The sequence below is a fragment of the Poecilia latipinna genome, unplaced genomic scaffold, assembly GCF_001443285.1.
Source record: "Poecilia latipinna isolate Pla-1442-1.1 unplaced genomic scaffold, P_latipinna-1.0 Scaffold2325, whole genome shotgun sequence".
NCBI classification, from domain to species: domain Eukaryota; kingdom Metazoa; phylum Chordata; class Actinopteri; order Cyprinodontiformes; family Poeciliidae; genus Poecilia; species Poecilia latipinna.
Window position 1 is genome coordinate 14,512 of NW_015114941.1, and position 12,931 is coordinate 27,442.

Consider the following 12,931-nt stretch of genomic DNA (forward strand, 5'->3'; position numbering starts at 1 on the left):
TAAAGAAAATATGGAAAAATAACATTCAGAGCAAAACAACAGAACCAACAGAACCTACAGAACCGAGCCGCTGTCCGTATGTTTATAGATAAAACCAGGTTCTGGATCAATCTGTAGATATTGATCTTCAGTCCGATCGGATCTCTGTGTGATACAGAACTCCGCCTCCCATCCTGAACATTCGTTACGTCTCTAAACGGGCCGGTCGCGGCGCCGAGTAGAACCCGCCCAACACTACAGAGCCGCAGAGGTCCAAATGAAAAGAACCCCTTGGAGGAAACCTGGGTCGGTGTTTTCTACCTGGCAGAACTCGGAGTTCGGCGTCCGTCCCGGTCCTGGTGCTGCCCGGGTTGTCGGCCAGGCAGCGGTACGTCGCCGAGTCCGGCGGCTGGACCCGGCTCACCTGCAGCGACCCGGACGGCAGAACCGCCAGCCGGGACTCGGGCTGGAAGCTGAGCGGCAGGTCCTCCCGGTTCTTCTGCCAGCGGATGACGGGCCTCGGGTCGCCGGAGACCTCGCAGCGCAGCAGGGCGGTATCGCCCAGGAAGGACGAGACCGACTCGGTCGGGACGACCACCCTCAACGGACCTGGAGACAGACAGAACCGGAAAGTTCTAGAAAGTATCCTGCTGGTTCCTGTTTGGTTCCCTGAAAGTTCTGAACCATTCTGGATCTCTTTAAGTTCCCCAACGTTTTCCACAGGTTAACGGACCCGGACGGCAGAACCTTTAGCTCCTGTAAGGAATCCTGTAAAGTTCTGGAAAGGACCAGCAGGTTCCACAGAGAGTCGCTTCAGAAAGCAACCTGAAGTTTCAGAAAAACTCTAAAAGGTACCATGAACGTTTTGTAGAGTTCCCTCTAAGGTCCAGTTCTGCCTGCGGTGGGAAGAACCTACTAAGGTTCTGAAGCTGACCTTTAAATATTGGACGGTTCCCTCTAAGGTCCAGACGGTCAGTGGAAAGTAGATTTTTCAACGCTGACACAAAGTTGTCTTGGTACTTTCTGTCCTCTGGTCTCTGACTTGCTTGGTAGATTTTCTCCAGATTTTCTCTCTGCCTTCCCTGAAGTTTTGATCCCAAACCGGGCCAGGAACCCGAGCTGCTGCCGGCTGTTTCTGAGTATTTCTGCCACTTCTGATAATATTCTGCTGTTTGTAGCAGCGGCTGCTGGAGAACGCGTCCAACAGGTTGGGACATTACTCAGCAACCTTTTCATTTCTGAATTATTTCATGACGAAGCGCCAAACGCCTGACAGGCTAACGGAGGTTTTATCCAACACCTGAACCCTGAAAATAAGCTAAATCTGCATCATCATGATTTATGGAACAAACTGGAGCACAGACGTCCACTACTGTGGTCACAGGACCGGGAACTTGGTGAGTTTAAGGTTTTCATTTAAAGGTGGGTCATTATGCTTGAACATGTTAGGACTGGTCCACACAAAACACGTTTGTTACATTTTTATCACAAAAGTCATTTTTAGATAATAAGATTAGGGTTCTGTCCCTTTAAGTCCAAATAATCTGCTGTTGGCCACGCCCCCAAACTCAGCGATGACACTCTGACGAGAAAATGTCTGCAAACAGTGCAGTTATATAATGATATATTGAAAAGCAGAAGTGGAGCCTCCAGTACAATCATCAGCAAGAGGTTTCTGGATGGAAAGTCAACAACCAAACACTTGTCTTTTCCAGCAGCCATTGTACAGAGCATACAACAGTAAAACCAGCTGACCAAATGTCCTGGAGCTCTGCTGTGGTTGCTAGGTAACGGGAGGAACTCTGCTGTGGTTGCTAGGTAACAGTTTGAGGGCTGGTGTCTGCTGAATTGTGACATGTTTTAATATATTTTTGGAGCAGCTCATTTTCCAGACACCAAAAAAAACAAAACTAATTTATTGCCATGAAACAAACTGGATGTTTTTTAAGTACTTGCACTGCAAAAACACAAAATCTTTAATTTCTAGAGCAAATAATTTAGTACAGTTGAAATAAGGTAAAAATAGTTTACAAGTACATTTTCAGCAATAAATGTGAGCTTATTTTAAGTGAATAATTTGTTAATATTGATGAATCAGTTCCACTGGCAGATGAATTCACTCATAAAACATTTCTCCCTTGTTATAAATGAAATAATCTGCCAATGAAACGCTTACTTTTTACTTTTTCATCAATATTCAGGAGTTTTTGGCTGAAAATAAGCTGCTACTGTAAAGTTACTTGTAAGTTAGTTTTGTCTCATTTCAAGGGAACCAGAAACGAGAAAATATACTTGGTAAGGTTTTGTGTTCTTTGCAGCGTCGGCAACTTTTAGAGCAGTAGAGAATTACAAAAATGTGAATTTGGCACAAAAGGTCGACTCTAATGCATGAAGTAGGAGCTGCAGCTGCACTGAGCCACAGAAAGCTGCAGCTTTAACCTGCAGAGCCATGAAAGGGCCGGCAGCAGCGCCGGTTCCCCGGGTCAGAACCAGGCGGATAACAAAGGCAGAGCTGGAGCGAGGAGCAGCAGGTGTGGAGGCCAGAACACAGGCCGGGTCGGGCCGGGTCGGAACGGGTCGGACTCCCAGATGAAACCGGACAGCAGAAAGTGGGAGCAGTGTGGGCGGAGTCCAGCCGCGCCGACAGCTGGCCTCGCTCGGCTCATTTCATGTCAACACGCGTCTCCAGGTAGATTAATCCGAGCGCCGGGACTTTAATGAAAGCTGTTTATTTTCTTCTCCGTGTTTTTTAAAGCAGGATGAAGTGATTGAATCAGATCTGATGAAAAAAACCAGCAGACGAAGCGACTGCGTTTAATGGAAAATGAAATCTGACAGGCTTCCCATTTATCCAGGCTGCTCCATCAAAATGAGTTCCTGGCAAACAAAATGTGTCTGCTATCTGCAAGCAGCTACTTTACAACCAAAGCAGGACTCGCAGAAAATGTCACGACTACCAGGAAGCATGATTAGAAAAGATGACTAAGGGGTACAACGTTTTGCTGCTTATTATTCTATTAAATTATTTATTAAATGTCTGTTTTTTTCATCTAATCTTCCTTTAGATTCTCCCTGCAGGCGTTCCTGACATCCACCAGCCCTCTGCCTCCCTCATCACATGCAGGAACCTCCTCTCCTCCCTGCCAGCTCCATCTTCACTGGAAATCGCTGATAGTTATTGTGTCTTAACGTTTTTCTTCCCTTTCCATTTTTCTGTTGCACAAACTTGACTCGGAAACAACTATTAGTGCTTTAACTCTCATTTCTACTTTTCTTTTTGGCAGCAACACAAAACACAGGCTGTACTTTAAAGCTTGGAAAGTTTCAGAGAAGTTTTAGCAAAGAAACTTCCAGAAGTTCAGGGAAAATCATGCACAAGTCGTAGATATTAAGACGCTCCCGTTGACTGAGATTATAACTATGATTAGATACGCAGATGATGCAGCGCTCTACTTCACAACGGCACCAGATAACACGAAACTCGTCCAAGACAAAACTGAAGCTATTAAAGACAAACGATCTACAGTCAGTTATTACAGCTGGAATCTGGGTTTGGACATTCAGAGTCACATAAAGACGGTTATAAAATCAGCCTTCTGTCACCTAAAGAACATTTCAGGAACCTTTAAAGATCTGCTGCTGTTGGATCAACCTTCCAGACCTCTGATCTGCAGAACCAAAACCAAACATCTAGAAAACTGCAAAACAGCCGAAACGCCGAGTTCCTTTAGAACAATTTGTTTAGAGCTGCCTTTGACTAATAACTTTAAAATCAGTCACCGTTTTCCCTGACTTTGCTTTTGTAAACTGTGTTTTTGATTATTTCCTGTTTTATTTTCCTTCTAATCATGTAAACATGTTTATAAACATAAACTTTCCTTTCCTTGTAGAAATAAAACTTCAGGTTCACTGCAGGATTCATTCTTCACCCAATAAGTTTCAGAAAGTTACTTTAACTAAATAATCTGCTGCTGTCGCTCTTATTAATGAGATTTTCAACCTCTATTAATTTTAACATTTAATGAGAATAAAAAGTGCCTTATAAGTCCTGGAATGTAAGTTTTTATAGGAGTAACTTTTACAGTTCCCACTGAGTTTCAGGAATGAAAACTACAGAAGCCTGGAAGTTTCAGTGAGTGTTTCTAAAAATGAAACCTGAACCTGAAGGCGGGCACAGTAAAACTAAAATATTAAAACATGTTTGTTTCCATCTACAGCCTGATGTTCAGATCAATCATTAAAACTATTTGAAAGGTTTTTTCTGTGATTATGGCATAAAAATGAACAGAAAGAAATTTAATTTCAAAGTTTAAGTTGTTTGTCCCAACAGAGACTCCGTCCTAAAGTGAATGATTTAACGGGAATAAATGTTACAGCGTTCAATTTGTGCGTTCCTAATTATGTAAAGCGCTCATTAACAAAAAGTGGAGTTCATTCATTTATTATAACTTTTTCTAAACTTTGTCAAACAAAACAGATTATATAAGAAAAGCGAAGCAGCTGGGAGCAGAAACCACCAGGAGTGTCGGAGCGCTGATCAAACAGAGACGCTGAATTATTAATGCAGCTTCTGCACTTAAAAACATAATTTATGAACATAATCTGGTGTCCTAATTTATTGCACAGAAGAACATTTCCACCATTTTATTCTAATCCAGACGTAACTACAACCACTGAGGCAATAAAGATGATGTAACCAAATAGTTTACATATTTATGATGTGATTTTCCTTAAAGGGTAAATCTGTTAAATATTTCTATTAGAATTAAGCACAAGCTAAATCCTTGCAGATATTTCTAATTAAATCAATAAATGTATTTAGGAGTTAAATTGTATTAATTTAAAAACTGAAAATCCAACAGAAAAAGCAGAAACTCAACAAAATGTATATTTATATCATTTTTATCTAAAGTCTGCAGTGATTTTATTAACTTGATGACTTAAAGCTCAATAAGTTATTAACTGTCTTTACCGTCACCAAAATTAAACCAGGATCATTTTAAGATCCAAACTAAACCAGCAGCTGATTCACAAAATTATTCTAAAATAAAAGTTTCTGCTTACAGCCCAACATTTCTAAAATAGTTTCTAAATCAAAGTTAAAAATGTAAATTCAATACAAAGAATAAAGAACATTATAATAAAACCAGGTTGTGTTTCTAACGTTAACAGTAAACTGCTGCTTTCTTCCAGACCTCTGTTGTTACAGCCAGCTAGCTGCTGCTAACAGCGCTAGCAAGAATATATGCTAAACCCACGATTAAAATGTTTTCCATAAAACACAGAACTGAGACAAAACAGATGGTAAAACATGGAAAAACACAGAATAACAATTTATATTTTCAATTTAGTTTCTGGCATCTGCTGTTACTGCTGATTACGTAGTTAGCTGCTAACAGAGCTACTGATGCTACTGACTTATTAGACTACAAATAAAGTGAAATACAGGAATGAATATGTATATTTAAAGTTAAAACACTAAGATTAAAATACACATCAAACCAGTACGAAATATACTATAATAAAAGATTTTTTATTTAATTTTATACACTAAACCTTTACTTATTTGGCAAGCTAGCAGCTAGCCACAGCTAATGTTGCAACCAATAGGCAGGGTGTTTGCAGGTGTCATGAACGCAGCACAATCTTATTCCATTTTGTGTATTTAAACTAAAATACAATACGTTTTGAAAAGAATAATAAAAACTCAATTTCTTCAATAAACCAGTCTGTTTAGCAAGCTAGCAGCTAGCCGCTTACAAAACTAACAGTGCAATCAAGAAGCAGGACAAAGAAATATACACCATTACACTTCAAGAGAAAAGAAATATAGAGAGAAATATTTGTAAATTTTCCACTAAATTATTGCCTTCACGTTACTGGCAGGCTAGCTGTTAGCACAGCTAACGGTGCTATTAGCTAGCAGGTTCTGTTTAGTAACAACATGGTTTGCTACATAACGTTAGTCAGAAATAATTCCCTATGTACATTTCAATATAATTATATCTGATTAGCTGCTGTAACATGGTTTTACATGGAAGGAGGTTTTTATTCGGGTTTTGTTGTGACCCTGTGAGGCCATTTTCCTGCTGGTCTGAATCAGTTCCTGCTTCCTGTGTCCCACCTTGACAGATTCAATCTGTGAAGCTGAACTCTGAACAGGTCGCCGTCTCCTGCTGCAGAGACAAATCAGAAGAGCCCAGGGATCCGTCGGCCGCACCAAGGTCGCTGGCAGCGCGCCGTCTCTGACATCATCTCATATGTGAGGCGACGGGAACGCTGATGTAAATTATCTAGCTGAGCCGCTGTCGGTTCGTGTGTGGATCACCCGGCGCCTGCAGCAGCCGCTCACGGAGGAGCCAGGCTGTGGAGCCGTCACCAAACTCGCTTCAAGTCTCATCAGCAAACTTTAGATTTGATTAACTTAGCAAGCAGCGGCTCCAGGTCCGTGTTTCTGTAGCTTTACAGCAACATTTCTCAAACTTATTCAGGCTGACGATCATTTAACTGATCTGGTGTTTTGATTATTCTGTGATCCTCAAACTCTTCCTCCAATTAGCTGGTTTCTATTTTACCTTAGTTCAGTCACTCTCAGTGTTTCCAGCTGAGTTTGTTTCTAGTCTCTAATTATGTTTCCTACTTATTTTTAGTGTTAATTTCCAAGTCTGTTTACTCTCCCTCACCCTCTGGGCCACTTTCTCTCTCTCTCCCCTCAGACCCATTAGCCAACCAGCTAACGGGCTGCAGCCCGTTAGTGAGCCAATCAGCTAACAGGCTGCGACCCGTTAGCCAACCAGCTAACAGGCTGCCACCCGTTAGCCAACCAGCTAACAGGCTGCGACCCGTTAGCCAACCAGCTAACAGGCTGCCACCCGTTAGCCAACCAGCTAACAGGCTGCTACCCGTTAGCCAACCAGCTAACAGGCTGCAGGTCTTTTGTTCCAGCGTTCACCTCTCAGTATTTAAACCCTCCTGCTCTCTTCCTTTCCGGTTCTTCCAGTTAAATCTTTCTTTGCTGTCATTTTCCTCTGGATTCCTGTTTTTGATTCGCCTCTGGCTCCCTGTGTTCCCAGAGGGTTTTTTTTTAATCATTTTTTCATTAAGATGTTAATCACCAGCTCTCTGCTTCTCACACATCATGTCATTATTCTGTTTAACAAACACGTAGCATAAAGTCAACCTGGCATTAGCATCTTAATCCAATGTGAAATGAAAATATCAGCTTCTTATTGAATAAACTACTAATTGGTAAAGGTAGAAATGTGTGCTGATAGCATGCTATTGTAATCAAAACTAAAGTTCTGTAATTCAACCTCAGAAACTGAAAAATGACGTGAATTCCTTTTGGTGTTTTTTTGACATCGGTATCTCCAGGTTTTCTTCTGAGCGACCTGCATTGTTTTTCTACATCATTACTTGGTCAGCTGAGCACTTTGAGCTCATGTTAGAGTTAACAACCGTTTGTTTACATGCAGTGCCTTGCTGACCACCAGGGGGCCCCACAGTTTGAGCTCCACTGTGTTTAAAAAGAAAGCAGCCAGAAGCTGTTCTGCTTCGGATGAACTTAGTTTGCATCTTTGTTTATCTTTATTAAAAGGCTCAAAACGACTCGGGTAATAAGATGGAAATCCCGGCCAGCAGGCAGCAGCGTTACAGGGATTTGTGGGATGGTTTTTCCTCCTGCTTTACCTTGGGACCAATTATTATCCACGTCTGGTGGTCAAGCCACACTCTCCTCGCCGCCATTAAGCAGGATTTGTCCGAATCCTCCGAGTCGACTGCTAATTAGCAACCTGCTGGACTGAAAGCTGGTTTCCGTCCAACACCAGGCAGTACATTCAGGAACTTAACGAGGACAGTTTTTAAGGCCAAGACTTTGAGTTTTAGCACAACATGAACAAGTTGTTATTGAGTTAGACTGAAAGCAGTTTGCACAGAAGGAAAGGAGGTCATGGCGGGAAAATAACAGCTGCAGTCGATCTGGTTCAGAGGAAAACCTCCCAAAAATGGCTACATATTTTAAATGAATGCAGATTTATAAATAAAATGCTCCAGCTGAGACTAGCAGGAGTATTTTCAAACCTTTGAACTTGTTTACATTTGAAACCACAACCCTTTCTGTATTTCATTGGGATTTACATGAAAAAAACACACAACTGTGAAGACGAAGAAGCATAATTCATGGTTTTACAAACGAGGAATGCAAGATGTTCTGTAGGCGTTTTCCCACCTGACAGTCCAGTAAATTTGGTTCTACTGGACCCAGAACATCTGCTCCACCTGCAGCTGCTGTGGCTCTGAGTCAAACCAAGCTAGCTGCAGTTGGTTGAAGGTTTGTGGAGGTAAATCTTGAAGGAAACCACCCGACAGCCAGATGCTTCACATCAAATCACACTGACAGATGAGTGGCCTAGTCAAAGTCCAGACCTAAAACCAGAAGATCTGAAAATTGATTGCAGAGGCTTGCATCCGGATCTGGTTCTAGAAAGTTCTGAACCAGAAGAAGGTGGAAGTAAATGTAGCCCACACTTTTCAGATTTTACTTTGACAGCACCGCCGTCGCTCCATCTGGCGGCGTCTCCAAACGTTCATCGTGTTTTCCGGCTCCGTTTCATCCTGTAAGCGAGGAAGCTTCCACTCCTCGGTTCTGGTTCTGTTCTGCTCGGTCTTATCTCCTGTCTGGGTTTCTCTGAGCCTTCAGAGTTTCTAATTAATTCACAGTTTACGCTCCGTTCTGGGCACAGAGGCTCCAACACGCCAACAGACTGCTAATTGAATTTTTAAGCCTCTCTTGTTAATTAGCATTTTGCCTTGTAATGTGTGTGACGTGAATGTCATTTAGGAACAACTAATTTGTGTTTAAGCACGCCTGTGTGTGTGTGTGTGTGTGCCTGTGTGTGTGTATGTGTGTGTGTGTGTGTGTGCCTGTGTGTATGTGTGTGTGTGTGTGTGTGCGTCTGTGTGTGTCTGTGTGTGTGTGTGTGTGTGTGTGTGTGTGTGTGTGTGTGTGTGTGTGTGTGCCTGTGTGTGTGTGTGTGTGCCTGTGTGTGTGTGTGTGTGTGTGCCTGTGTGTGTGTGTGTGTGTGCCTGTGTGTATGTGTGTGTGTGTGTGTGTGCCTGTGTGTGTGTGTGTGCGCCTGTGTGCGCCTGTGTGTGCCTGTGTGTGTGTGTGTGTGTGTGTGTGTGTGCCTGTGTGTGTGTGTTTGAACATTTTACATGCTTTCTGAGGCTCATTTACAGAAACTGTGGCCTCGCCTGCAGTGTTTTTTTTTAATGAGACCAGTCACACAAACACACTTTGAAATCAAAACTAAAGTTATTATTTTTAAAATCTTCTAACAGCTTTAAGCTTTAGTTATTAAACAGCTTCTGATCACGACACAGCTTCACCTGCAGCCTTGAAACGTTTCTTCTTCTGTGGTTTTGCTCCACAGGCCGTTAGCCAGCCATGTTTAATTGAAGCGTCGCTCCAGAGAGCGAACATACAAGCAGCAGATGAATCAGACTGGGTCGGGTCCAAATGTTTGTTCTGATGGGAAGCCGAGCAGCAAACGGCATCATCTTTACTCCTAATGTCAGATAATAAGCCGAGTAAATATTAAAAGTCTTTCTGGGTTTAGAGCATGAACAGCTTCTCTCTGGGTAAAAACATGACTGATGGAAAAGTCTGCAGCTCCAGAGGCCACGCCCCCTAAAAGATGTGAAAAGTTCTACTAAAGTAGGCGGAGTCAACACAAGGGGGCGTGGCCTAGTGTGGCTGCGACTAAATTTAGCAAGTTCAGTTTTAAGAAAGCAACAAGCGACAAATCTCCCAAATTTTTTCGGTGTTGTTGGAAACTTTTATGGATCACTTTGAGGGTTTCTGCAGGTTTCAGCTACTCGCATTTAAGACTTTTTCAGTCCATCATGAAACAAATGTACTAAACAAAATCACATATTTTACGTCGCAGAGCCAAGTTATCGTGTGGATTTGCAACAGAAGTGATCCAGTGGCGAAGACGAACGTCGTCCAGCTAACTGGTGATAAGTTACATTTACCAATGAGACTAGAAGAACGAAAAGGGTTTATTAGCCGCCAGTTAGCATTAGCCTCAACCGCCTCAATGAAATCAAGATGTCTGCAAGCGGCTCAAACTTTTACCTGACAGAAAAGAGCCACAAGATTACAAGATATAACGTTAAATAGTCCTGCCACGACAAAATTTAAGACATAAAACTGAAATATTTAAGGCCAGCTCACATTTTTAAAATGAATTCAAGGCATTTAAAAGTCTTTACAGTAAATTTAAGACTTTTTAAGCTCTGCGTCATCAACCGCCTGCAGTCAGGTCCAGTCCGCTCCGTGTTCACATCGCTAATCAATCACACTGAGAAATGCTACAATGCTAGCAACGCTAACTGGTCCACCTCCTGACTCACCACCAGGGGGCGTGGCTGAGTGCGATGGCTCTACAGCCCAACCTAAACATCAACTTCTGGAAAATCAAACTGCAGTACCACTGTTCAACACAAAGAGGGCAGCACTGAGAGGGTTTTAGGACAAATACGGCTGAATTAAACAGATTTACAGGAAAACGTCACAATTTGAACCAAAACATAAAGACAGAAACCATAAGAACCGACTTCTGCTCAACTGCAGAAATGAAAACGTAGATTTGGGATTTATTTACTCTTTGACCTCAGTCGACCTCTTGACCATTTTCTGAGCAACTTTCACCAACAAGCAGTAAGAAAGCTCAGCAATATCAACATTTTCAACCTTCGTTTCTACAAATCACATTTTTCTAACTTCCTGTCTTGTGGCAGCTAATCGAAGCAGAACGACTGAGAAAAGAAAAGAAAGGTCCCTCTGTTGTCCGTCAGTCAGAATCCCAGTGTCTTCCTAAATCCAGGAGATTATCTCCGCCTCAGCGTGGAGACAGGAGGATGTACAGCGGAAGATTAGAGGAACATCACAGATTATATTAAAATACGCGCTGTAATAACGTAACGCTTCGAAATCTAATTTTCCAGGATTACTGTCCGCCTCGTCTGCTGCTCAGACAGGCTCTGCGTCGGAAAACATTCCTGCTGGAAATAAACGGATTGATGTGAACCTGCAGAGGTAAAAAGTTTGGGGATTACTCCTCACACCTGCTCCAGATGTTCACTAACGATAGCCGAACCAGAGATGCTCTTAAGCCGCCGCCTCTGTCTGTTAATGCGCTGCATAAACGGTATTGATCTGAAGCCACAGAGCACTTTGTAAATTACATTACAGGTGAGTTACTTCAGCTCTATTAAATGAATATGAGCGGAGAAGCAGAGCGAGGATGTTAAGCAGCAGAACTACCAAGGGCGGGTCAAGGTGTGGCGAGGATCTACGGAAACATCCGGAGGAGTTTAAACCTTCAGCTGTCCAGCAGGGAACGCAATGCTTCCGCCAAAACTGGAACCAGAAGCACCGCTTAGCACAGACACTCCCATAGGGTGGATAGTTTTAACAAAGAAAAGAAGCTCTGGCCACTAGAATATTCAAAATGGTGGAAATTTGTCAAGATGGCCGCCATTGTCAAAGAAAATTGTTTTTTGCACTAAAATCTGCAATTAGTTAAAATGTTGGTGTCAATGGAGACCATAGAAATTACATATAATTTTCCTTTTTCTAGAAGACATTTTTCAAAATGGCTGCTGTGGCAGCTATTTTGAAATAGGCAGCAGCTAAGTCCAGTGTTGTGGACAGCTAACAAAAGGCAGGTTCACTAATTCACTACACAAGAATCTTAGCGCTGCTAACACTAAAATGCTAACTACAAAAAATTAACTAACATTTAACAGCTAAACATAAAAAAATTAACAGAAGCTAACACTAAACTTAAACGTCTCAAAAATTAGGGAAAGCTAACGCTAAACATAATAAAGTTAGCAGAAGCTAATGCTAACCATTTAGAGACATTGTGTCCCTCCGGCTGACGACTGGTGTGAAACTCCCTGACAGCAAACTCCTCAGTTTCTGGTTTTGCTACATATGATGTCATAAAATTTGTCCAAATCATAGAAATGGTGAAAATTTTACAGCAATAATTGGCTTTAAAAAGTAAAAAAAGGTTAACCTTAAAGGTTAGCATGTTGCTACAGCAACATGCTGCAGTCAGACCGTCTCATCAGACTAATAGCGATTAAAAATGGCGGCGCGTTTTCTCACCGGCCACTGTGACCTTGGCCGTCCGGCTGACGATGCTCCCCAGTCCGTCCAGCGTGGCGAGGCATTGGTACTCCCCTTCGTCGGGCCGGTGGTGCCGGGAGTGCACCACGTTCTGCACCGTCAGCGTGCCGTTGTCCAGCTGCCGGCGCCGCTCGTCCACCACCGCGCTCAGCAGGACGCCGTCTTTACGCCACGTGATGGAGACGGGGCCCGCCGCCGCCGAGCCCGCCTGGGCCTGGCAGTCCAGCCGCAGCGCCCCGCCCCGCACCGTTACCGTGTCCTGGGGCTCCACGGTGAAGGCCAGGTCCACAAAGCCGGGGCTGGGCGAGGAGGAAGACGATGGAGCGTCGGAGGCTGGAGGAGAGGAAGAGGAGTCGGTCATTTCATCCAGAGACGATCTGACCAATAAAACCACTGACCGCTGGGAGCCATGTTGTTTCCAACATCACAGCCAAACAAACCCAAACCCATGCAGACCAGCCTGTAAACAAACACCAAGAAGCAGAGAAAGGAACCATACTTTGACTAGACTGTTCCTCCAATCAGCCGAAACGAGCAGAAACAAGAACTCAGTAATTATTATTAATGTTCTGGAAATGATTAAGCAAAAAATGTTTATGTGTTAAATTAGTTTGGAGGACAAAAACAACAGAAGCTAAGGCTAAAAAGCTAAAACAACTCTGTACTTAGTGGAAGCTAATGCTAAAGGGCTAACAACAATTCAATTATATCTGCCTTTGAAAAACTACAAAAATCAAGCACCAAATT

The 12,931-nt window shown here is 42.8% G+C and overlaps 1 protein-coding gene across 1 annotated transcript in view; it reads right to left on the minus strand.

The window, feature by feature from the left end:
• Positions 1-12,715, minus strand: part of LOC106937364 (netrin receptor DCC-like) — a 19,759-nt gene extending 7,044 nt beyond the window's left edge. The window contains exons 1-2 of the mRNA XM_015018817.1: positions 12,164-12,715; positions 301-588 (exon numbers count right to left, since the gene is read on the minus strand). Of these exons, the coding sequence (XP_014874303.1) occupies positions 301-588; positions 12,164-12,545 (670 nt within the window). The 5' untranslated portion in view covers positions 12,546-12,715. The remainder of the gene's footprint in view (positions 1-300; positions 589-12,163) is intronic.
• Between the last annotated feature and the right edge of the window lie 216 nt (positions 12,716-12,931).